General features: G+C 38.1%; 3 protein-coding genes across 3 annotated transcripts in view; 2 read left to right on the top strand and 1 right to left on the bottom strand.

Annotated features, from left to right (window-relative positions):
- dscaml1 (Down syndrome cell adhesion molecule like 1) overlaps positions 1 to 7498 on the top strand; it is a gene marked incomplete at its 3' end in the record, with an annotated part of 44124 nt that extends 36626 nt beyond the window's left edge. Inside the window, exon 27 of the mRNA XM_084419582.1 lies at positions 7272 to 7498. Within this exon, the coding sequence (XP_084275708.1) occupies positions 7272 to 7498 (227 nt within the window). The remainder of the gene's footprint in view (positions 1 to 7271) is intronic.
- The window catches only part of LOC311297332 (uncharacterized protein), a gene marked incomplete at its 5' end in the record, with an annotated part of 42630 nt that continues 24968 nt past the window's right edge, over positions 6581 to 24242 (bottom strand). Inside the window, 3 exons of the mRNA XM_084419581.1 lie at positions 6581 to 7736; positions 9114 to 9156; positions 11836 to 11949. Coding sequence (XP_084275707.1) covers positions 7627 to 7736; positions 9114 to 9156; positions 11836 to 11949 — 267 coding nt within the window. The 3' untranslated portion in view covers positions 6581 to 7626. The remainder of the gene's footprint in view (positions 7737 to 9113; positions 9157 to 11835; positions 11950 to 24242) is intronic.
- Positions 16185 to 22410, top strand: gvin1l2 (GTPase, very large interferon inducible 1-like 2). The gene is made up of 2 exons (XM_084418071.1): positions 16185 to 16357; positions 16500 to 22410. Exons 1-2 carry the CDS (start codon positions 16303 to 16305, stop codon positions 21065 to 21067), a joined length of 4623 nt encoding a protein of 1540 aa, XP_084274197.1. The 5' UTR covers positions 16185 to 16302; the 3' UTR covers positions 21068 to 22410.

Raw genomic sequence — 24242 nt, 5'->3', positions numbered from 1 at the left:
GTTCGTTTTCTATTTTCGAAAATTTTGAACTTTAGCACTAAGGAGGGCCGGGTGGATCCACTGAGCTTTCTCAAGCTTGTTTATGTGTGGTGTGTGTGCATGTGTATGTATATGTATATGTGTAAATATATATGTATACATGTGGCAAGCACACACCTTTGAGGGACCTCTCGGCATCGGAAAGGGATCGGCTTGGAGACGCCAAGTGCCACCCGTTGAGCTACACGGTCTAGAGTTGGTCTGAAAGGGGGACAGGATGTAGGGAGTATGTAAAGGGTAGACGCATCTCCCTTCTCGTCAAGAAAGGCTCTTGTTTTGCTGTTTGTTGGTTGGTTGGTTGGTTGGTTTGTTGGTTTGTTCGATTGTTTGTGTTTGATGCCATATACTTATCACCCCTCCTTCCCCACCCAGACCTCCCACAAAAACGTCACCACTTCCTCTGTCTCACTGTGAACGCGTAACAGCCTCTCCTGGATGGACCGAGCGCAGGCAGAAAGGCGGGAAGAGGGCAGAGAGGTAGGGAGGAAGTAGAGGCAGACGGGCGGGTGAACAGAGAAGGAGAGATATCTGCCGTCGCTGTGTAGCTTTTCTGCGTTTGTTCATCGTTTCTCTTTATTCTTTGCTTTCCTTCCCCACACGAAGACTCTAGCGGTCATTCCTATTTGAAGGTCTTAGAGACTCTAGCTTTAGGTAGCGCAGGGGTGAATAAAGGAGGGGAATGAGTGAAATGTAGGAGGGGAAGGTTTCATTCAGCCCCTAAATGAATCGAATATCCTCTCAATCCTCCTTCGTTCACTCAGTTTCCAAAGCAAAGCCCCATCACAGAGAAACTTCCAAAAATCGACAAACTCTCCCAATGATTTCAATGAAAAAAAAAAAAAAAGGTACTACATCAGGGCTCCTGCAATACAAAAGAAAAAAAAAAAGAAAATATATTGCAATGTTTGTTGTCAAAATATATACATATATATTTCTATCTAAAGATATAGTAAATATATACGTGGTGAGAGCAGAGATTTAATGCCATATCTAATTGAAAAAGAAAAATTTTATTTTAAAAAAAGATTTGAAGACAATCGCTCAGTGGGAGGTGCAGCAGTAAGCGAGAGGAGGTGTCGATCACGAAACGCTGAGACAAACGGGTAACATAACTAAGAGAGATTGAAAAAGAACGGCAGAGGGTGTGTTTCGACATGCCGCAGCAGTCGCCGTGTAGGGAATTCTGGGGAAAAGACCTTAGAGATTCCCAAACTAACTTCCTGTCATCGTGATAATCAGCCGGGCTGCATAATGCAACATGTCTGTATGGTATAAAGGAGATATTTATGGACATTTCCCAACACACTCTCTACAGTTGCTTGGAAACAATGGAAATGTGCCACTGCAACTCCAGCTCGTAGATGGACCCACGACAACTGTGAGCGCCATCTGAATCCATGCACCATCTCTACTGCCCAACGAATAGTATTAAGTACCCACAGTGCTTTGAGAGCTTTCCGTCAGGCCCTTGAAGAGACAGTTCACCCAAAAATGAAAATTCGGTCATCATTTATTTACTCGTTCTCTGTCGTTCCAAATCGTATGACTTTATTTCCTCTGAGGAACACAAAAGAACACAAAAGAAGATATTTTGAAGTGTTTTTTTTTTTTTTTTTTTCATAAAATGAAAGTAGGGGTGATGCAATATACTTCCAGACAGCAACATAGTGTCGGTCGGTCCAGATCCGGGCCACATCTGGTACATGCGGATTCAACACGTACCAGATGTGGGCCGGATCTGGGCCGACACTATGTTGCTGCCTGGGGCTTGTATTGACGATAACCAAAATATTGATATCGTGTTAATACTTTAATAATCCAATGCCAGGTTGACACTCCAACTTAGTAGATGGCGGCTGGATGCCTCCCGTCATAAAATAGGGAATTTTTTTCACCAAACATTTCTATAGGTATTGCAATAATATCGGTTTTGTGTAGCGATAATTGTGTAGTGAAAATCTGATATTGTGACAAGTCTAAATGAACAAAATTTGAACCACATTGACTTTCATTGACCCCCCCCCCCAAAAAAAAACATTTGACAAAATATCTTCTTTCATGTTTCAAAGAAGAAAAGAAAGTCATAAAAGTTTAGAATGACATGGGATAACAAATTATTACAAATTAAAATTTCTGGGTGAACCGTTCATTTAAGGTGAGATCGCTCCTGTGATTTAAAAAATTCAAGCTTTCAGCATGTCTGAAAGGTCAGATCTTATATATCAGGGGAAAGATCACTACATTTACCATTAGCCCCTGCAGACTCCAGCACAGGAAATAGCACACATTTATAGTTTGTTCAACAGGATTCAGTTTTATGCAGCCGCCTGAGCATATCTCATGTTAGGAAGACTTGACGCAACAAATCCTAAGGGACGGAATAGGGACGTGTCGTGTTGGGTTTAAAATTGAGCTGATTGAACGATAATATATCTGTTTGTGGCATATGAAAAAAAAAATGTTTTATTGGTGGCTTGATAAATTAGGATTGTGTAAGATAAATAAATTTGATCGCCCAGATCTAAACCAATCTTGAGACAGAGTTGCGAAGGACTTGTTTTAAAAACAATGAAAGAAGTATGTGTTCCTCTTATTGCTGCTCAAATGCCCACTGACTGGGTTTTGTCCGCCTGTCTGTGTGATGGCAGACGCGCCCAGAGCATTTTGCCATGAACGTTTCATTAGGATTAGACCAATATCTATATCAGTATTCATGCCTGTTCAGGTGAAACATTTTGTGAAAATATTCCCCTGACCACCCCAGAAAGCCCTTACGTCCCATGATTTTTCACATTTAAAAGACAGTTGCTGACTTGAAATGAATTAGATTTTTTGTTTTGTTTTGTTGGGGTTTTTTTTGCTTTATTTATAAAAATATATGTATCCAACTGAGTTCTTTGTTTGATTCTAAGATGATTTATGTTGAAAAGAAAATGCAGTTGTGTTGCGCAACGGGGCAGGCCTGTTTAGCCAGTCGAATCAGGGAACCCCAAGCTCCAACCAATCACAGGAGAAGCTGTGTGAATACTGGGCGGAGTCAGGAATAGAACTCCACCCCCACAGCCTGTTTCCCCGCCCAAATGATCCGATTAGCCCCTTTTCATCAACTAATAAAAAATCCTGCTATACCCAAGACCTCCCTGTCAGCATAATTTCTAATCTACAAATAAAGACTCTTGTATATATGAAACTGTTTTGTATAAATAATTACTATTTTCGACATCTCCATTAGCAACCAGGGCACAATTGTAAGTCTGGTTAAAGGTATACCTTTAAATGTGAGGGGATTAAAAAGACAAAAAAGCATAAAATCTAACAAAAAGTACTTTACACCTTGAGTTTTGAATGGGGCACATAAACCCAGACCAGACGTCTGGTGTTTGATTTATATTTTCCTTTTTATAATTTGTCTTATGTTTTTATTCATTTATGTTGTTGGTTGTTTTGTTTGTTTTTACTTTTGTTTTGTTTCTACCTTTTGGTTAACTTGACGAAAAATGGCATTGCATGCTCTGAATATTTTGCTGGTTATTAAAAGAAAAAGGAAAAGGAGACAAATAACTAAAAGGGAAAAAAGTTTAAAAAATGCGGAGGGGATTCCTAAACTTTTATGGAAAAGTTGCTTCAATTTGCAATTGCTTGTGTTTAAATATACAGTTTTTTTTTCTATGAAAACAAAACAAAAACAGAAAAAGAGTACTCCAACACCTTGTGCAATAAAGCTATCTTTCTATGAATGGTGCCTTGACCCTTGTGTGATTTTTTTTTCTTTTTAAATATATATCAGTGATTCTTGAGATAAGGGACAAAACATGTTTTAGATTGACTTCATAACTTAATTTGTGTGGACTCCTTCAGGGGCATTAAAAAAAAGCATGCTATTTTAATTGGATTCGTCAAACAGCGTAAAGTCGTCAATTATGTAGGCTAATAATGGTGTTCAGTAAAAGTGCTAAATGATTAAATACATTCTCTAGATTTTAATCCTGGGTTTAGTTCCTTAATTCTCTACACTCCTTTTTAAACATAACCAGTCCTTAAATCAGACATAATACCATGTTGAGTTGCTTTTTTAATATTTTAACACAATAAATGGAAAAAATAATAAAATGTTTCTTTCAAATTAAACAGAAACCTTCATCTGACGGTGTTGAAAACTGACGGAGTTGACAAAGGACCAACCCCATGAGATACAACCATTGATTGACAAGTTAAAACAACTAACTAATTTTTAAGCTAATGTTTCATTTAATACAACAATCCTTCCAGTGGTTTGTTTTTCTCCTTTTAGCAGTACTCTGTACAGTAGGCTATGTCTCATTCTGAGTCTCCAGCAGCTCACAGAATACAAAGAAGCTGTTTGGTTGAGTGTAATGGTAACGTTAGGCTATGTAGCAGCAACAGAAATGTTCCCAATGTGAATCCAGGATCTGTAGCCTGTCTTTAAAGGGTTAGTTCACCCAAAAATGAAAATTCTGTCAGTAATTACTCACCCTCATGTTGTTCCAACCCCGTAAGACCTTCGTTCATCTTCGGAACACAAATTAAGATATTTTTGATTAAATCTGAGAGCTGGATCACTCCTCCATAGGCTTCTAAGAAGACATTATAACTTGCTGGCCCAGAAAATGTATTAAAGACATCGTTAATATAGTCCAAGTGACTCCAGTGGCTCAATCTTAAGTTTATAAAGCGACGAGAATACTTTTTGTGCGCAAAAACAAACTTTATTCCACTTTTCATTTCCTTCTCTCTGGGCCTCGAGTCTTTTCACGTAGTGTTTAAGCGTAGCGCGTCTGTGCACGTCACCACGTATGACACACATGACCAGCGTCGGCCAATAGTGAGCCTACGTGTGACGTGCAACACAGACGCGCTACGCTTAAACACTATGTGAAAAGACTCGAGGCCCAGAGAGAAGGAAATGAAAAGTGGAATAAAGTCGTTATTTTTGTTTGTTTTTGCGCACAAAAAGTATTCTCGTCGCTTTATAAACTTAAGATTGAGCCACTGGAGTCACTTGGACTATATTAACGATGTCTTCAATACATTTTCTGGGCCAGCAAGTTATAGTGTCTTAGAAGCCTATGGAGGAGTGATCCAGCTATCAGATTTAATCAAAAATATCTTAATTTGTGTTCCGAAGATGAACGGAGGTCTTACGGGGTTGGAACAACATGAGGGTGAGTAATTACTGACAGAATTTTCATTTTTGGGTGAACTAACCCTTTAAACCACATAAATTACATGAACTAATCAGTTGTTCCATAAGGTGGCAAAACTGGTCCAACCAGATCCAGAAAATTTGTAAGAAAAATGGGGGAAACCTAATCTGATGACTATGGCAGAATCCATTCCCCCATCCCCCTGATGATAAGAGATGCTGATGTGGTGGTTTAAAAAAAATGCATATTCTATCATGTATGTGCATTGAGTTTAACTAGATCAATTTGATAAATAATATTATTTAGAACCTCCATGATGATGAAGGCTCCATCATGTGTATGAAACATGGGGGAAACTAGCAATTGCGAGTTTTTATTTAAGTTTATGTCTCGATATTCTGAGAAAAACAGACACAATTACGAGATGTAAACTCAGTCAAATTAACTAAAGTCAAAATTATGAGATAAAAAGTTGCAATTACCTTTTTTATTTGTTTTATTCCGTGTCGAAAACAAGCTTCCATAGTCGCACATGCGCATTGCAAAGTAACACGAGTTTGGTAAGTGTTTGGCTGGTCAAGTTACATACATCACAGGTAAGTGCATTTAAAAAGTACTTGTTAGTCATAACGGTTTATTTTTTCAAATAAGTATATATAAACATATATAGCTATTGCTCATTGAAGAGTTATACATTCAGATTATGTTTAATATATTCATTGTTTTATTCAGATTGAAGGCACTATTTCTTGTTTCTTTTGTTTTCTCTATAATGTGGAGCATGAATTATTAGCCTACTTCTTTTATGGGTTTTCCACTAGCACTAACTCACCAGCAGAGGGAAGAATGACTACATCTTGGAGGCTTGTGAAATGTTTATTGAATGTGATTGTTTGTTGCCATGGCAGTTTATCACTGGTACATAATCTGTTATTTCACAGTTGAAAAATACACATTGCTCTCAGCAGACTTTCAAATGACAGATTTTCACATTGCTTCCCACCTAGGCACATTGCACTCGATCACCTAGGCACATAATGTAACATAGAAATGTTACACAATGTAGATTAACCTAAAATGATTAGGGGAAAAAAAAAACATAAATGTGGGTTTATTTAGCTATACTGAGCTCAATTTGAGGAAAAGCTCCTGTTGGGGACACCTGAGCAGGTTGAGGAGTTATTGAATACATGTAATGGCGTTATAGTTCGGGTTCTGTTGGCAGTCATGACTCACGTGAGCCACCTATTGGTGCATGCGCAAACAACACCCGTCTCCTATCATTCTCCTCGGACACAGGTTGAGACCTATTTTTTACAGTCTATGGTTGAGACACAGTAGGTCTTTCATTAGGTTTGACAGAGTTACACTTGCAGTAGGCTAACTTTACAGTGCATGATGCATCTGTTCTTATTACAGGTAGGCTATTTGCATGAAAAAAAAAAAAAAGCAAATTTGCATTCTGTTGCCAAAACATTTCTGTTGTGTACAAATTCTGGTTTCATATAAGCAGAGCATTGTTACAGCATAGTTACAACTACATGGCAATTTCTTAAATATTTTATATTTTGCATCAAATCCATAAAAAAATGAAAGTATTTTGATGGCATTGCTTTTTACTTGAATTTATTTACGTATGTGACCTCGAAGGAATCCAAGAGTAATCAGATTACATTACTTTCATATTGTAATGCTGAATTACGTTACTGAATACTTTTTTTATGAAGTAATTTGTAACTGTAACAGAATGCTTTTTTAAAATAACCCTCCCAACTCTGCATTCAAGGGCGTCCTCAGTTATATATAGTTTTGGGTTTGTCTAAAGTAAATATAATTATCTTTACTGTATATACAATTTTTTTTTAAACTCTATGGTTTGTTCTCATTTAGATGGATAAGTAAACGTGTAGCTTCCTGTGATATTCTACTATACATTATTGTGCATGTAATCTGCATGTTTTTATGCATTTATCTTAAAGATCTTCTGATCTGTGAGTGTTTGTGGCATCTTTTATCAGCAAATGGTCTGAAATGTTTGTCAGTGTCTGAATGTTTGTGTTTGTGCAGGTATCAGCTATCTGTACATCAGAATACGTGACTGTCGCTCACAGAAGTCGTCCTTTAACATGGATGCGGTTTTGAACCAGTGGACGGTGGAACCAGTTTTGCGTGTGCGCAGTTGCTGGGGTTATAAGGTTAAACTGGGCCTTGATCAGCGTGGATTGGACCCTGCGCTCTCAGGAAAAAAGGTACAAAAGCTGTCACTGGGACAGTACCCGTCAAAAGGGTTCTGATATGTACACTTTTGGTACCAATATGTACCTTTGAGGGACTAAAATGCACTCTTTAGGTACAAAGGTACCGCCACAGTGACAGTTTTTGTACCTTTTTTTCTGAGAGTATATGCTGACTGGTTGGCCTTTCATTTGGGGTCTTTCTGCTTCTTCTGCTGGTACTTCCTGTACTGGTTCTGAATTGTAGACGCCGCCTTGTCGGCAGAGGCTCCGGTGTGTCCATTACTGGACGAAGAGTCTAAAAAAGCATGGAAGAGAATTGTTCAAATTGAACATTTTGTGATATTCAATTAGAAATGTGTGTAATGTTTTTGTACAATTGTTTTAATTAAAGGTACAATATGCAAGAATTTTGCATTAAAATATCCCATAATCTCAAGGCCAGTGTTATATATTTTGTTAAGTTGATTACTTACAATATCCCAAATGTTTCCAACTATTTTTAAATCGTGAGAAAATTGCGATTTTAACCAAGGAAACGGGGCGTTAGAGCAGGGGGGAGCTGGGAGTCGCCAGTCAATGGCGTCATATCCGCGTTACCCTCGGTTTCCGCTCGTACTGCGTGGAGTCCTGGACAAATGCGGAAGTTGTAGTTGTAGCGTCTATCAAGCAACAGACGTTAGCTTGTTTCGTGCAGTCGTTATGGAACACAATTATTCTTTACCGATTGCAGCTGGTTCTGTCGACAAAGCATGCTTAATTTTATATTTTCCAAATGTAGCATTCGGTAATAGTTATGTTTATGTAAGGGAAGTATTATTGCTTTAGATTTGTGTTTAGTTTATTGACATTGTTTATCACGTCTGGTGTTTATGGCCATGTAAATAAATATAGCATGTGTTATACATAAAGATTAATCAGTATTTTGGCAAATGATGTGGGTATGTTCGAATATACTTTTACAACAATTGTTTAGAACACGTAAAACTGCGCCGCGTTATCACAACAATGAATTCGACATACAGTAACATCTATGATAACTAATTTAGTATTAAACCTTACTTTTCTTGCGGTTAATTCATTTTAATGAAATAAAAGTGTGATGAGGTTCAAGAGTCAGGAAGGAAGAAGACGGGGGTCGGCGTGACTGGGACTCGTACTTTATTAAAATAAAGCAAAACAAACAAAAGTCGTGCACAACGCGCATTCACCGTGGCAACCGCGACGGCACAAAACAGTTCAAAAATGAGAGCTCGGATCCACCGGTTTTCTTTCTCTGCGTCCAATTTTCTCTTCAGTCTCTCTCTCGTTCCAGCGTGCGGCTTATAAGCGGTCTCTCCACGCGGATCACAGCAATAAGACACAGGTGTTCGTCATTTGCACTTGACCTACTTGCTCGTCTCTTCTCTCTCCCATTACAGACCGCGCTGAACCACGCCCCCTCGCCACAAAAAGTGCTCATTATAAAAAAAGAACTTAGCCTCATCCATGAACATGATTTTTCGATTCCCGTCTGACTGATTTACATCCACGGTGGAGTTTAAAAAGACAGTTCCCATCATTCCACGCTCCTTAACATCGTCATCATGCTACGCCGTTGTTGTTGTTTGGAATGTAGCGCCCTCTAGAGGCAAAAAATTCTTGCATATTGTAGCTTTAAGGTACTAATACTTACGCTTTCTGTAAACTCCTATGCTGTTCCTTCTCTGGCCCCCAAACTGCAAAGTAAATAATACAGCATAATACAAAGAATAAGCAGTGATTAGTAGTTTATTGAGGCAAAAGTCGTAGTTAATAGTTAGTCAATTGGACCATAATCTAAAGTGTGACCAAACATGTCCCTGTATGAGAAGAGAAGCTAGGGCCTGCTAGCAATGCAACGACGTGAATATTTGGGTGAACTATCCCTTTAACAAGATTCAGAAATTTGCAGCATCTCAAAAATGCTTTTACTCTTTGCGTTTACATCACTACTTTGAGGTCTTCAGAAGTGTCAGTGCATCCTTTTGTCCTTGAATGCACAAAAGCATCAGCCGTGACAGTCTTATCACAGTCTAACGACAGTGTCGCCTCTCTGTCTTTCCTGCTGGAATGTGCGAGACATGGTGGCCCAGACAGATCCCGCAGGTGTGAGACGGGACATTCCACACATGCCACTGCCACGGGAGACGGTGCGACTCAATGTGTTCACGCCGTTGGGTCATGTCATGGTCCTTATGGCCGCTCTACTCTGTGGACCCACAATTATTTGCACTAAAATGTACAATGATTATTTTCAGAAAATTCAGTATGATAGGAAATGTGCTTCTAATTGGCCAATTTCCCTTCAAAGGCACTGCATGACCCGTAACCTTTTGGTGAGGCACCATGTAGCCCCTACATAACCCTACATTTAAGTTTTATCTCGTACTGGAGACCAAGTAGTGTATCTGAAGTCAAATTGGATGGCATCTGGTAATGGCAAACATTATATCTATTTCAGGCAACATGCTACAGTACAAAACCCTTAATAGGCCAATTTCCTTTCAAAGGCACTGCATGACCCATAAATAACCTTTTGGTTAGGGACTATGTGACCCTACATTTAATCAGAAAATCTGAACTCCTACTGGAGACCAAATCATATTGGATGGCATCTGGTTATGGCAGACATATTTCGGTTGAAATGCTACAGTACAAAACCCAGATGAACATTAGACCCAGCGGACTGAAGAGCTTGAAGGCTAATGCAAAGAAAGTGCACTGATGTCATCACTTGAGTAAATTATTAAATTGTAAATCACTAGCAGCCCGATTTGACCATTCTGACATGCCAAAAGGAAAGCGGCTTTGCTCTCTTTAGTAAGGACTTTTACAGGGGATTGTCCTCGTAATGAGAGTTCTGTGATGTGCTTTGGATAAAAACATCAGCTAAATGACTATACTTTATATTTCATTTAAGAAAGTTAAGGATCCAAATGAATATGAATTTATTTTTAGTGGAATCTTAATGTATGTACACTGTAAAAAAAATTAAATGATCAGTAAGTTGTGACGTATTTTTACATTGCTCAATTAAAAAACTAAAAAAACGTTTTAACTAATTGAAGTTGAAATTACTTAAACAGCCAAGTTGATTGTACTTAAAAAATTAAGTTACAGTGTAATAATTAACCATTGGTTTGCAAATGTATTAGGAAGCTGTTGTTGAAGCAGAACCTCAGGGCCTCTATATAGACTTGGTTTCTAGAGGCATACTGCATTAAGACACAAATCCTTCTCCATTGGATTATAGGCACCTGAGGGATGCCCAAGCTTTTCTGAGGTTAGCTGAGTGTGTGTGTCGGCCTTGAACGGCACCTAGTAATGTCTGACAATCACTGGAATTAAGACTAAGTCATATTGCGCAACTTCAGTAGAAAGATATAACAGGATGCGGTAGAAGTTGGAAAGTATAGTAAGAAAGAAACAGAAAAATGAGACCAAAGCATTGAACAAGGGCCACCCACATAAACAAGGGCCACATTAAAATTCTCATCTCTTTGTCCACCCACCAGCATTGCCCTCTTTCACCTTCACTCTTTCAAAAAGATCTTTTCAAAGCACAGAGCAACTTTAAGATGATTCTCATGAAGATAAATGTCACCTCCAAATCATAAAAAAAAAATAGTTTCCTTAAAGAATTTATATCACTATTTTCATGATGATAAGTATTATTTCATTTTTTACTTCGCAATATTGTTTTCATGAAACTTAAGCATATTTTCACCTAATTTCTTATATATCTACTAAAAAATATTCTCATGACTGTCATTTCTGGACTTAAAGATTGCTTTTTCAAAAGTAGCATAAATTAATTTATTTCATTTTATTCAAATAAATTACACTGTAAAAAAAAAAAATTCAAGTACACTCAGCTTGGATGTTTAAGTCATTTTAACTTAAATTACACTAAACTGACTTAAAAAATGAGTTGAATCTTGTAGGCTATAGCTTGAAAATCGCTTAACTTATTTTGAGTTAAAACAATGTAAAAACATATGTTGTCATAATTTATTGATCTTATATATATATTATAATTTTTTTTTACAGTGTAGCTCATTACACAAATATTGCCATAATGTATAACTACTTAAATAATTTGCACTATATGAGAATGACATTTTTTTTTCACATTACAATAATGATAATTTGGGGCATGTGCGCTTAAATGAGATGACACTAGTGTTTATCACAGGCTCCATTTTCATTATGCAAACAAATTATATCTTATGTTTTTCTTTTGATTAGGAGGGGAATATGGCTTGTTTATGTTCTTGGTGAGATGCATCGTAAAGAAAACATTGGTGTTTTTTTTTTTTTTTTTGGGTGGGGTTGTGTAATGTAGGTAATAGTTCAGATATAGTTGAGTATTTCACCTCTTCTGAACGGCTTCCTCTCCGAGAATGGGAGACGTTGTGGACCTGCCATGGCAAGGGCTGGGAAACCACATACGGGAGAGGCTCCTGCTCACGTAACCACCGAACACCCAGCTGAAACAGACACAGCAGGATCAGTGTGTGTATGTGTTGCATGATCTACAGTATGTTGTTGATGTGTGTGTGTGTGTGTGTGTGCACGCTTTGATGTCAGGTCTTTTGGTTTGACTTATGATGTGTCATGATCCTGCATGCTTAACTGTCATTCATTAGAAACAACCATCTTGTCCCCTGTGAATTAAATCAACTTTTGTGGAATAAACAGATGTCGAGACAAAACGTAAGTGATCTAGTTCCTGCTGTCTCATTCACTTTTTTTTATCAAGAGTATTATGGCCCTGAATTGGAAGATGATGTATCTTCAAACAGCCAGAGATGACAGGTGAACTCAAAGACTTTTCATATCACACATGCTATACTATTTTTTTAAACGCTTTAAGAAAGTAATACAATGCAGTGTTACACCATGGTAATTCAATAATGTACCGTGGTATTTAAGGGTGTTTTATCAACTACAGGCACTTTTGTGTCCCGGACAGTGGTTGTTTTTTATTTAAACTATCAGTTAAAAAACATTTTTTTCCACCTTACATGAACGTAACATTATAGCTGTCTTGAAAACATTTACCATGCCTCCATTTATTCATTTATTGATGTTTGTTATTTGTCCCAATCTTACAATGTGAAAATGCCTCATAAATTTAAATATTATTACACGTCAAGAACTAAAACTATTGGGTTTCAAAAAAATTCTATTCATTAAATGAATGTCACATTATAGCTGTCATTTCATTAAGTCTTGATGCTTTTATTATTTATTTCAATTTATTCCAATCTTAAAATGTAAAAATCCCATTTTGTTTTTTATTTTATTTTTATCCCATCCCTACTTATCTTATCCCAATGCCTAATAAAATGCTATTACACATCATGAACAAAGTAAAAATAAACATTTTGTGCATTTACAGTATTTTGTACATTTACATCCTAAACTAGTGAGAGTGTTTTAAGAGAGTTTATTTTCTAAAAGTCTACAGGGGCCAAAAATGCCCATAGTTGAAGAAACACCCTCAAATATATGTCCATAAAATGTTTTAGCTCTTTGTTTTTAATGTTGAAAGATGAATTCTCCTTTTGTCCATTTGTATGTTAGAGAGTACTCTCTCATTGTCACGTAGTCAACGAGATAGTCAACGAAACTAATTGTGATATTGTCCTCTGTTGAGTCTTATCATCATATTTGTCCATCTAACATTTTTGTCACAGTTCATTCATCTGGCATATGAAACAATAACAAGAATCTCAGTCAACTGAATGGCTTTTGGCTGGTATGTTGACGACTGGCGACAAATGCATGGAGATGTAATCTAATGAGTTGCCTTACCTGTTCACCCGCTCTCACCAACATGTACATGACTGTTAGCATTGTCACCAGCATTTTGAAAGCCTGTTTCTTTGTGTTTTTTCTTCAGGTAGTCCTAGGCCAGAGCACGTCAACCGTGGTGATACTCGGAGAAGTCAAGGATCTAGAGCTGCATCTTTCTGTTCAAGCCAGACGCTCTCACACAGCTAAGTCATTTAAAGAGCTTTGCGTTACAGAAATAGGAGGCATGTAATCTTTTCCTATGCGCACATGAGCGTTTATCCCTCTGGGTAGAGCTTTAACCTCATCCTGAGCCAGACATTACACTTTAACTTCAATTACTTGAACCTGACTTAAAGGAGAACTCCGGTCAATTTTAACATTGAGCTCATTTTTTTGTACATTTGGAGTCTCTGTCAGTACAGAGAACAACGACAAAAATCGGTGTTGCCTACACCGTGTTATCCTCGTTTTAAAATTTGCACCCTGTTGACTTCAATGGGGCAAGTTTTAAACCTGCTTTTAGCCTCTTAACATCCTTGATGTGTCATTACAAGTGCACAGGTCATGTGAGTGATTCCTTCGGAGTGAACGCGGGTGAATCTGACTGCAGTAGATGTGAAAGAAATATATAAAAATTATGTTTATTCAGCCAGCGCACATACCTGTATTTACATCCTGTTTTCGGTCGAAGTCCACAGTAATCGATTGTCGAGTTCACGCGCATAGGTTTAGTACCTATGATCACGTGCGTGAACTCGACAATCGACTACTGTGGACTTCGACCGAAAACAGGATGTAAATACAGGTATGTGCGCTGGCTGAATAAACATCATTTTTATTAATATCTTTCACATCTACTGCAGTCAGATTCACCCGCGTTCACTCCGAAGGAATCACTCAAAATTGACCGGAGTTCTCCTTTAAGAACATAGCAATGACTGAAAAGTGCTAAAAACAAAGGCAAGATTCCTCAGAGGAATGCTAAAACATTGAAAAACAATTTTTCCTTTCACGATATCCCTTTAGGGGCCTCCGTTAAAACCATACATTTGTCATTAAATCAGGACATGTCATTAAAACTTTACTTTTCACATCAGAAATCACAATTTAAACAGGTCTATCTGTAAAGAGAATGTTTTCGAAGTGCATGCATGTTGAGAATCCCTTCTCCAGTAATCAATATTTAATCAGTCAGTAAGTGAAGGTATGATGCCACTAATGAAGTCATCACTCCCGCATGGAAGCCAATAATGTGTACAACCACAGCAGCTCAATCCTAATCAATACACTATAAATGCATTAAAAATGGCAACAGCAATGGTAATTAAATTAGAATTGTTTTCATGTGGTTCTTGCCACAGTGTTTTGGGGTCCCAATTTTGCTAAGCTGATTTTGAGTTCCTTCTATGCGAGCACACAATCAAGTCACTGGATGTGGCTTGAGAATCTTATTTAAAGTGTAAGTCTATACGAATTTTTATTTTTTGCATGTTTTATTGTCTGAAATATCAAAACAAGTGGCATCTGCAAATAATAATTTTCGCACAGGTGCCATTTTTTGTGAGTCTATTTATGCTTAAAAATAAATGCATTTATTTTTAAATTAAATGCCACTTGGTTTTATATTTTGTTGCCACAATAATATAAAGTGTTTTAAATCACACGACACATTGCCTAATACTGTGTAGAAAAATTCGTTTGGATTATTTGGTACTTTTTCTGCTACATGGGGGTTGTTTTGATAAGGGAGTGTGAATGTGATCTGTAGCCTGTGTGCGTAATGAACGAGGTGGAGGAAATTCCACAGAAGCAGACCATATCTCTCTCAGGTCTCATATAAGAGCTCAATGTTATGATCATGAAGTCAGTTTCATCTAATGACAGCACAGCACGCATTAATGGAAGTATCAGGTTAGACAAACTGATTTTTTAAACGAGAAATGGCTTTCATTTTGCTTTGTTATGATAGTATACATCGATTTGTACTTTACATTTGATTTTAACTGCATAGATTATAACTGATGTTGGTATTTGTGGATTTGGATCTATGGTTAATGAATTATTCACTCGTGACTGGATAATCCTTGCAAAGGCATTGGTTTTAATGAGAAATTAGCTTTTCATCTGTGTGGCTTGTGATAAGCATACTTATGACTCTGGAAAGCAGGAAATAAGAAAGATGCATGTTAAGCAATTGTTGTATAAATTTGCTGCAAAATACTGTCACACATTATGGTCCAATTCTCACTATTAACTAACTCTAAACTAACTATGACTTTTGTCTCAATAAACTCCTAATTACTTCTTATTACTAGTTAGTAAGGTAGTTGTTATGTTTAGGTATTGGGGATTATGGGATGTTGAATATGCTCATGCAGAATAAGGCATTAAAATGTGCTTTATAAGTGCTAATAAACAGCCAATGTCCTAGTAATATGCATGCTAATAAGCAACTAGTTACTAGTGAGAATTGGACCCTAAACATAAGTGTTAACCCAAAATACATATAGCATTAACAGTTACATAAAAAATGGTCAAATAAATCCCAGCTATATAATGTTTAATACAGTACACACTGATATATGCATAGCTGGATGTCTAACCAGTAATGTCCCAACAGTGTCAGAAATTAATTAGCCTAGTATGATTACCATCATTTGGTTCCCCCAAGGCAAAGTGTGAACAATTTTGTTGTACTGTTTTCCTCAGACGGATGCCGTTTAGAAAGGTCTGGATGTAATTTATCCTCCATCAAGGAAATCTAATTTGACCTTTTTGGGACAGGTAGGCACTTAATTAATCTATAATCAGGTCTAGTCTGGAATGAACACTCAAAGTTTTGCTGCAAAAATGACACTCAGCATTGTTATTTGACTAAATGTGCAGTCAATACTAAAACTTGCATTTTGAATTTGCATTGCGTAAATATTGTGTAACAGTGTTTATTTTTTTCAGTTTCATAAGCGAAAAGGACACTCTGACTGGTTGGTCAATGTGATCCTACAAATTATAACTGACAACCAAATAAACGCTCTAAAACCATGTCTCTTCATCGGAGGATTGTCCCCGATCTGGGGCCTCTAACTACTGAGATAGGTGAGGGTTATGCATCAAATTTCAGCATCCCATTATTAAACATGTTTTTGTCCAGAAATTGCTCAAATCATAGCTTTCAGTAATATTGTAATGTGATATTACTATAAGTGGATTTTTTTCATCCAATATATCTCTTCTCTAGTGTCTGAAATTGACAGGGACAAGCATATTTTACTGCATATGCTGGACCTGCACAGGGAAAAGGTGTCTCCTGTGGATCTTACAACAATGCTATATGTAAACACTCCAAGCACTGAAGACGACTTTCCACAGGACCCAACAGAGCTCTCAAATGCATTCCTCCGGCGGCTCTGGTTATGTAATCCCCAAGCCCGCAGCACTTGCTGCAAGGTAGCAGTAGGAGACTACGGTTTGGACATGGATGAGAATTCACAATGTGCCATCAATCCTTTAGACTTGGTTGCTGTCATCTACATGACAACAAATAGTTTCCTACAGCAAGAGATCACCCACCGAATGTTGCAATGCAACTTTGCAGTGCCTCTGTATCTTCCACCGGTTTACCCAGAAAAGAAGGGGACCATGCTCCTGTATCCATTTAGAGGTGTTCTAGGTCAGTGGAATTCACCTTCTGAGGGAACTATCATGAAGAACATGGCCAATTCCAGGATGCCATTTCTCTCCGCAGTGAGGCTAGGTCGCTGCAGTGTCTCAAAATCTCGAGTACTCAACTCTGTTCTTGGGGGTCCACACAAGCTGAATGAGTGCTTTATAAACTGTGGTATGGAAGGAGGGCAGCTGCCTCGTGTTCTCTCAGATGGTCTGGTGGAGATGTGTTGGAACCTGCCTTCAGGAGCTCATCATGACAACGTCTTCCCTCGTCCTGTGCTAATAGCTAATCTCCGTGGAGATGCAGCCAACTGCAAAAAACAGATGAGTCTGCTGTGTTACACATCTGCAGTCCTCATCGTGTTTTGCGGAAGTTTTGGTGCCAAGGAACGAGAACTGCTTGCCTCATGGAGGGAGAATACAAGCCACATGATTATAATCGACTGCTCAGTGTCAGTAGAGGATGGCCAAGAGAATCATAATGAGAAAATGAAACAAAGGCTGATGAAGGATTTAGAAATGCCTGATGGAACAATGCTTAATGGCTGTGAAGGTAATGAGGAAGAAATAGCTGAAAGCTTAAAATATGTTCTTGATCGCTTTATTCCATACCTGCACACCGCAAACCTTGTAGGTACAGCTGGTATGGCCAGTGACCTCGACATTAATGTTGATGAAGATGAGATATGTCGAATGGCATTCAGGGAAGTTGAAGAAGTCCTCAGTGGAATCGAAGACGGAGTGTCCAGCTATTTGGAGAACCAGCTGCCCCTGCAAGGTATGGTATGGAAGCAGTTGTGTCAGCTGGAGAAGGAGGAAGGACGTCACCAACAACATACAACACAGAGCTTAATAGGGGAGAAGGAAAATCTTATAAAACAACTGCTTGATTATAAATTAACAACAGCCATGAGAGCTTTTATTGCAGCACTCTGTTCATTTGACACAACCAAGCGGGCATTTTTCCTCTCTTGGATGAGGGTGAAACTTGAAGTTATGCAGTTGGATATACTGTCCCATCTTAGGGGAACAAATGAGGAACAGATGCAAGAACCTTGCATTGGACTTGAACATTTCCTTCGAGAAATGGGATTGGTCTTCGAACGATACTTCCGCGGTCCAAACAGTGACTTGTATGACATGTTCCGCTTACCATATGTAGGTGCTGAACTACTCTTGTATGGAGTTCCACTTGAGCTCTATGATGGGGATGCCTCAGTATTTCCCATGAACTGGGTATACAGCGTTCTTTATGAGGTATATAAGCAGCTGCCAAAGTTCAGTCGCATGAGAGTTTTGACAATCTTAGGTTTCCACAACTCCAAAAATGCGGAGATCCTATCTGCATTGTTTGGCACCAACTTCCCAAAGTGGGGTAGAAGGCATATCAAAGGGGCATACATGCTTCTCCTCAGCCTGCCTGACAACTTAAGAATGGAGATGGACTGTGAATTTCTGATGTTGATTGGCACAGAAGGTTTGAACCGCAATGCAGGAGGAAGTCTTGTGCATGACATTGAACTGGCTACCTTTGTCAGTGGACTGAGTGACATAACTCTGGTAGATTTACCAGCTGAGGGTCAGGACGAAACAAGAAGCAACCTTCATATTGCTGTCAACGTTCTTCTCTGCACACGAAACTTGGAGAGGAAGACTACCTTTCAGGTGGCTTCAGAGAGAGCAGGAATGGATGGAAAAATCATGAGTAGTGTAATTGATGTACTTACCACAGGACAGCTCCCAAATGAATCCCAAAGAGAAACACTTCTCACAAGTGAAACAGGAGGTGTAAGCCATAACCTGTCCAGCTCATGGAACAGCAACTCTTTGACTTCACAAAATGATCAAATCTACAGTGATGCAGTTCTCAGGCTAAAGAAAAGCCTGTTGACAATGTTCCATGAAAAGGCAACAAATGATCAGCCAACCTGCTTAGGTGCATTAATGGAGTATATGTGCAATCTATGGGAGAAAGTGAAAAATGGAAATTTTACCATAAAGTTTGGAGACACAGATACAGCTGATGCCATCATTGGCCTCTGCACAAAACTTGTACAGGGAGAGAAGCAGCTCAATGATCAACTCGATCTTTGGGTTCAAGGGTTGGACAATCACATAACAGAGTTAAAAGAATCTGCATCACAAAATGGACAGGGTATGGATTCAGATGGCATACTCACAATTTTGAGGAGTGAAGCAAATACACAAATCAGTGCAGAGAGAGACCAAATTAAGGCAAGTCTCTGGGACTACCTTAGGCAGGAGGATATTGATATTACCCTTGTGGAAAATTACAAAGTAAATCTTCTCAAAAGAGTAGACCTCATTCAAGAGCAAATGGCATCTGATGTTGCCCAGAAACTTGAGTCTGCTACCATTCGCCATGAAATGACAATAAAGATGCACGCCTTATTGACATCACTTGAAGCAGCCCTGGAGGTAAAGTTACGTTCACTCTTGAAGACCTGCAAGAACAATGGCAGTGTGATTGATGACAAGGAGCTTGAACGTGAATTTGTTAGTGTTTGGGAAAATATCCCATCCAAAATGAAGGATCCTCCCCTAGAGACACAGGAAATCTTTGAAAGGATGGTGGAGCTGCTAAAGAAAAACCTAAGCAATCGTGGTCTAAAAAAGCAAAACGTTAGACTCCGAAATGCAAACCAAATCAATGGCTTTAAAGTGAAGACTAGCCATTTTGCTCTGAGTAGTAAGATGAAGAAAACACTGAAGTACAATAAGAATGTTGCACAAAGATTCACCAATAATTTGATAGAAGATTGTGACAAGACAGTCTCAGAAAAACTGAGGCACAAAGAGTGCTATTCAGACAGCTACATGACAGAGTTGCTTGCAATTGTGGATAAGGGTCTAGAAGTTTTCAAAAGTGAGTCATTCATGATGAATCCCAAATTTGAAGTGGATATCAAAGGATACATCTGTAGCAAAGCAGTGGAGTCTTTTCAAGAGGTGCAGGCATTGCTCATAAGGGAAAGAGAAACTAAAGAGAGATTCCTAAATGAGACCAAGGACAGACAAATGCTGAATTTCATATATCGGTTCCGACAAAGAGACCAGTGTCAAAAAGCTGCTCAGTCTTTCACCAACCTGTGTCTCAAGCCAACAGCCGAAGACTTCATTTACAGCAGTTTGGAGAGACAGATATTTAATGATATGCTCCAGAACAAAAATGCACAGCTTTATAGCTCACCAAAGAAATTCCACTACGGTCTACTTAAAGAAATGCTGCTAAAGGACAGCTTTGAGAATTTCCATGAGTATCTTCAGTCCCATGAGAGCTTCAGCCAGAAGAGTATTGAAAACTTTATCAAAGCTCATCTGTCAGGTTCTGTAATAATCGAAGACCGCAGGGAACAGAGAATGCACCAAATCTTTAATTGGGTGAAAAGTTGTATTAATCAGGCATCAGAATCTAGTAGTGGGGCACAGATCAGTGTTAGGCACCTACTGGAGAAAGTTTGCATCAGCCTGGAGAATCTGGGGAAAATCACTGTGCCAAATCAAATCTTGGAAAAATCTTTGTTTGACATACGTACACATCGTGAGAACTTCCTTAATGACTTACAGGAATCAGTCTCTGAGTTGTCCTCATCAATTGCTCAGGAATTTATGGAGAATGAAGACGTCATTGAAGTCCCTGATGACCTCCCTAATAAACTTCAGGGCATGCTGTATGACAGAGTGAAGGGGTGTGATAAGCGCTGTCCTTTCTGCAAAGCTCCTTGTGACCTGGAAGAAAAAGATCATCAAGTGCATGAAGCTGTTGTGCATCGACCTAAAGGTCTAGTGTGTTATACCAATGCCAACTCTTCCACTCTGTCCCACAACACCTGCTCTGCAGATATTGCAGGTAAAACCCAATTTCAAAACAGAGATACTGGGGGCCAGTCTCTGCCCTTTAAGGAATATCAGTCCATCTACCCAGACTGGAACATTTACCCAGAGGACCCTAGGAATAATGGGGCTGCAGTCTACTGGAGGTATGTGTTCATGAAGTACAACAGAAGGTTTGCTCAAGAATATCAGTGTGCACCTGCTTTATTGCCTCAAGTTTGGGGTAAAATTACTCAGGAGGAGGCACTACAGAGCCTGAGAGAGGCCTTTCACATTACAGAGTGATAATGTCTTTCACCAGCATTATTATATCAATACCTGGCTGTATTTATGATGATTTTAGTTGAGCTCAGCCGTGGTTCGTCTGTATGGGCAGGTGGGGCAGAGCCCCACTAAAATATTCATCCAAACATAGACCTCTATATACACTGAATCAATTATAAATGTGTTCAGCATTCTGCATCAAATATTTTTGGGATTTTCTAGACTATTGTAAGTCGTAAAGTGAGCAGGATATATTAACATGTAGCGCATGGATTCGGCAGGCATGCATTTATGATACTAAGAGGGGCAGTCAGTATCTGAGCCCTCCCTAGCTCTACAGCGCCCCCCAAATTTCAAATGTAAATCTGTGATGAAAAATGGAACTGCCGCGCACTCTTATAGAGAGCCATTGGGGCAGATTTCAGGCTGCCCGCTTATTTTCATGTGACATTACGTCACGTAAACCTAGCTCCAGACCAAGAGATGCTATCAGTCTGCTTGTGTTCAGATGTGTTCATTGATCTGAATACAAAGCTTACATGTTTATCATAAACTAGCGCTAAGACCCAGAATCTGTCCTACCTAAATTTATGGGTTGGAGCCGCTACTGTTTCAGCTGATAAAACAGTTTTCTATTATATAACTTTTCTCTAAATAAAAAAGTCAGAAGGTGAAATTTGGATTCATCACTTACTTGCCAGTTGATGGAAAAATGTATGAACCTTTTCCTTTAATAACATGTTATGACCTGATATGTTTACTTTTTGCATCTTAAATAGCTAATGTTAAATGTGAAAAACTTAATGTAATTCAGCAATACTTATTATCAGTATAATGTCTTCTGATACTCAATGAAATAAATGTATGCCAGTATGGGACTGTCACTCTTACTTTATTACAAATGTTGCTCTTACATTTTACAACTAAGAACTATTTTTCTTCCCCTCATTCTCATCTCTGTTTTTCATATTTGTATGTTAGATTTCCCGTTTTTATAAATGTTGTGGATTTAAATGATTGATTTTTCAATGTAAAAATGTTAAGGAAATACCAAAAAAATGGAAAAAATGAAAAGCTCTAAAGCTCTAAAAGGGCAGTGTTTTGTATTTAAAATGACATGGTTACAAATGGTCGATGTTTTTTCTTCTTTAACCCCTCACATTATTCACTCACATGATGACAGCAGGTCAGTATAAGGTATCAGAATCATGGGAAATGTAGTAATGTTTTACAAGTCACTCCCATCATTAAACTTTTATGTTTTAAGGACCAATTTTATTCCTGTTTTTCATGCATAAAAAATATATATACAAACTGTACAGTAAATTCATAATTAAGCTTAATTATAATCAATAAAAAAATTCTTCTGCAATATATTTCTCTCCTTTTGCTTGGTAGCTCATTAATTGTGACAGGTATTTCAGATTACTGAGAGACCTTAATAACCCTATTTGATGCTTTCCACTGAGTAGTATGGTAGTTTGGATAGGTTTGGTACTGAGAGGACAAAAGAGTGAAACAGTGAATGTTATTGAATGGGAATGTTCAAGGAATATTTGTTATGCTGAGACTTTGAGAATTTCATGCAAACTGGGATACATGCACACCAATTTAGTGTATCCAATCCACCTAACCTTCTTATCTTTGGGTTGTTTCGGAAACCGGAGCAACTGGAGGAAATCCATAAGACACATCTTCTGCTCTGCCAGAACCTTCTTGCTATGAGGTGACATACCCACTGAGCCATACTCATGCTTTCAGATTCCATAACTTCACCATTAGAGGTCTAGAATTTTATGTCACACTTTACTGACTGGTTAGGTAAAGTGTCTCTCATATAATAAATAAGTTAATGCATTATTAAATGTAATGACATTTCTTAATTTTAAAATCTCACTCTGGCACTTTTTTACACTTATACAGTGAGTAAACTTTGATCTCTAATGCTTGGCATTGATGGCAAAGACATCAGTATTGGGGACAATGATTCTGTTTTATGAACAAAAATATAGATATTAGTTCACATAAATGCCAAATAATGTGAAAATTAAAGTGGAAAATATTTTCCTGATTTCCAGAATTTTCCTGATTGTTGTTTTTTAATAGAATACGACCAGCCAAATCTCCTAAATTAGCCTGCGGAAAATTTAATTGGGGATCCGAAACAAATGAGAATTTGTAGTTGTGAAAGTGTTTTTGAAGGTTTTTATATTATTATTAATATTAATTGTCCACTTGTTTTTGAAAACTGACAACGTATTAAATCTTTCTCAGCGATTGAGTAAAGTTACCACAAGAGGTCGGAATAATCATGTATTATTCATAGCCCGTTCACACACACACACACACACACACACACACACACACACAAACGAAGTAAGTTAGGCCTACATGATATTACACATAGGCTAGCTAAGGCTACAGTCATCCACTAAGGGTAATTATATGTATAATATCCGCATGCATGTGGCAAAATAATGCAAAATAAGGCCTATATGCAAAAAAAAAAAGTACACCAGGAAGAGCGTTTGTTGTCTTAATGTTGTGTTGCTTGAATTCTTACATGGAGCGCCTGAGTGCAGATTGGCGCGTTATGACGACATAGTTAAGATGCGCCTTCAGCAGTTTGTGATCGCAATGAATAGGTAAGCAGTAGCATGAGATTGATTGCATCTTAATGGATTCTTCTATTTATATTTTTTGTTTGAACGTTTGCTTATTTTAAACTCGTTAAGGACATCTGTTCCATATAGCCATAAAGCACCACCATTATAATATTTCATTAATTTTAAGTATTAAGAATATATTGTGCATTGTAAAACATTTTTCTAAGATTAAATGAATGGAATCTCTAGCCTATGCATGACATGTTTATGCATTTTATTAATTAGTTTTTATTAGTTTTTAATTAGTTTTTAATTTCAAATGACTAAACATATTATCAAATTGTTTCCCAAGCCGAAAAAGCAAGATGCTTACAATCCCTTCCCTAAACCAGTTATACCTCCATTAATCTCTGCCATACCCTCTAACATGAGGCCTCCATCCAGACGCATGAAGAGGAGAAGATGTGTTTTATTTCCCAACACCGGAAACTCAGTGAATTCTGTAACCAGAGGAAATGTCACTGGAGACCATCTTTACCATCCGTCCCTGACATTCCAGCAGCGCTCAAGTAACATGGGAAGACCAGAGA

Source organism: Rutilus rutilus, assembly GCF_951802725.1.
Source record: "Rutilus rutilus genome assembly, chromosome: 9".
Lineage (NCBI taxonomy): Eukaryota > Metazoa > Chordata > Actinopteri > Cypriniformes > Leuciscidae > Rutilus > Rutilus rutilus.
Note: the sequence above shows the minus strand (reverse complement) of the source record. Positions and strands in the feature narration are given on the sequence as shown.

Bases quoted from the DNA above. Each gene is read 5' to 3' on its own strand.
- gvin1l2 (XM_084418071.1), top strand. From the start codon at position 16,303: ATGTCTCTTCATCGGAGGATTGTCCCCGATCTGGGGCCTCTAACTACT. The intron at 16,358-16,499 runs GTGAGGGTTATG...TCTCTTCTCTAG, and splicing joins GCCTCTAACTACTGAGATAG to TGTCTGAAATTGACAGGGAC.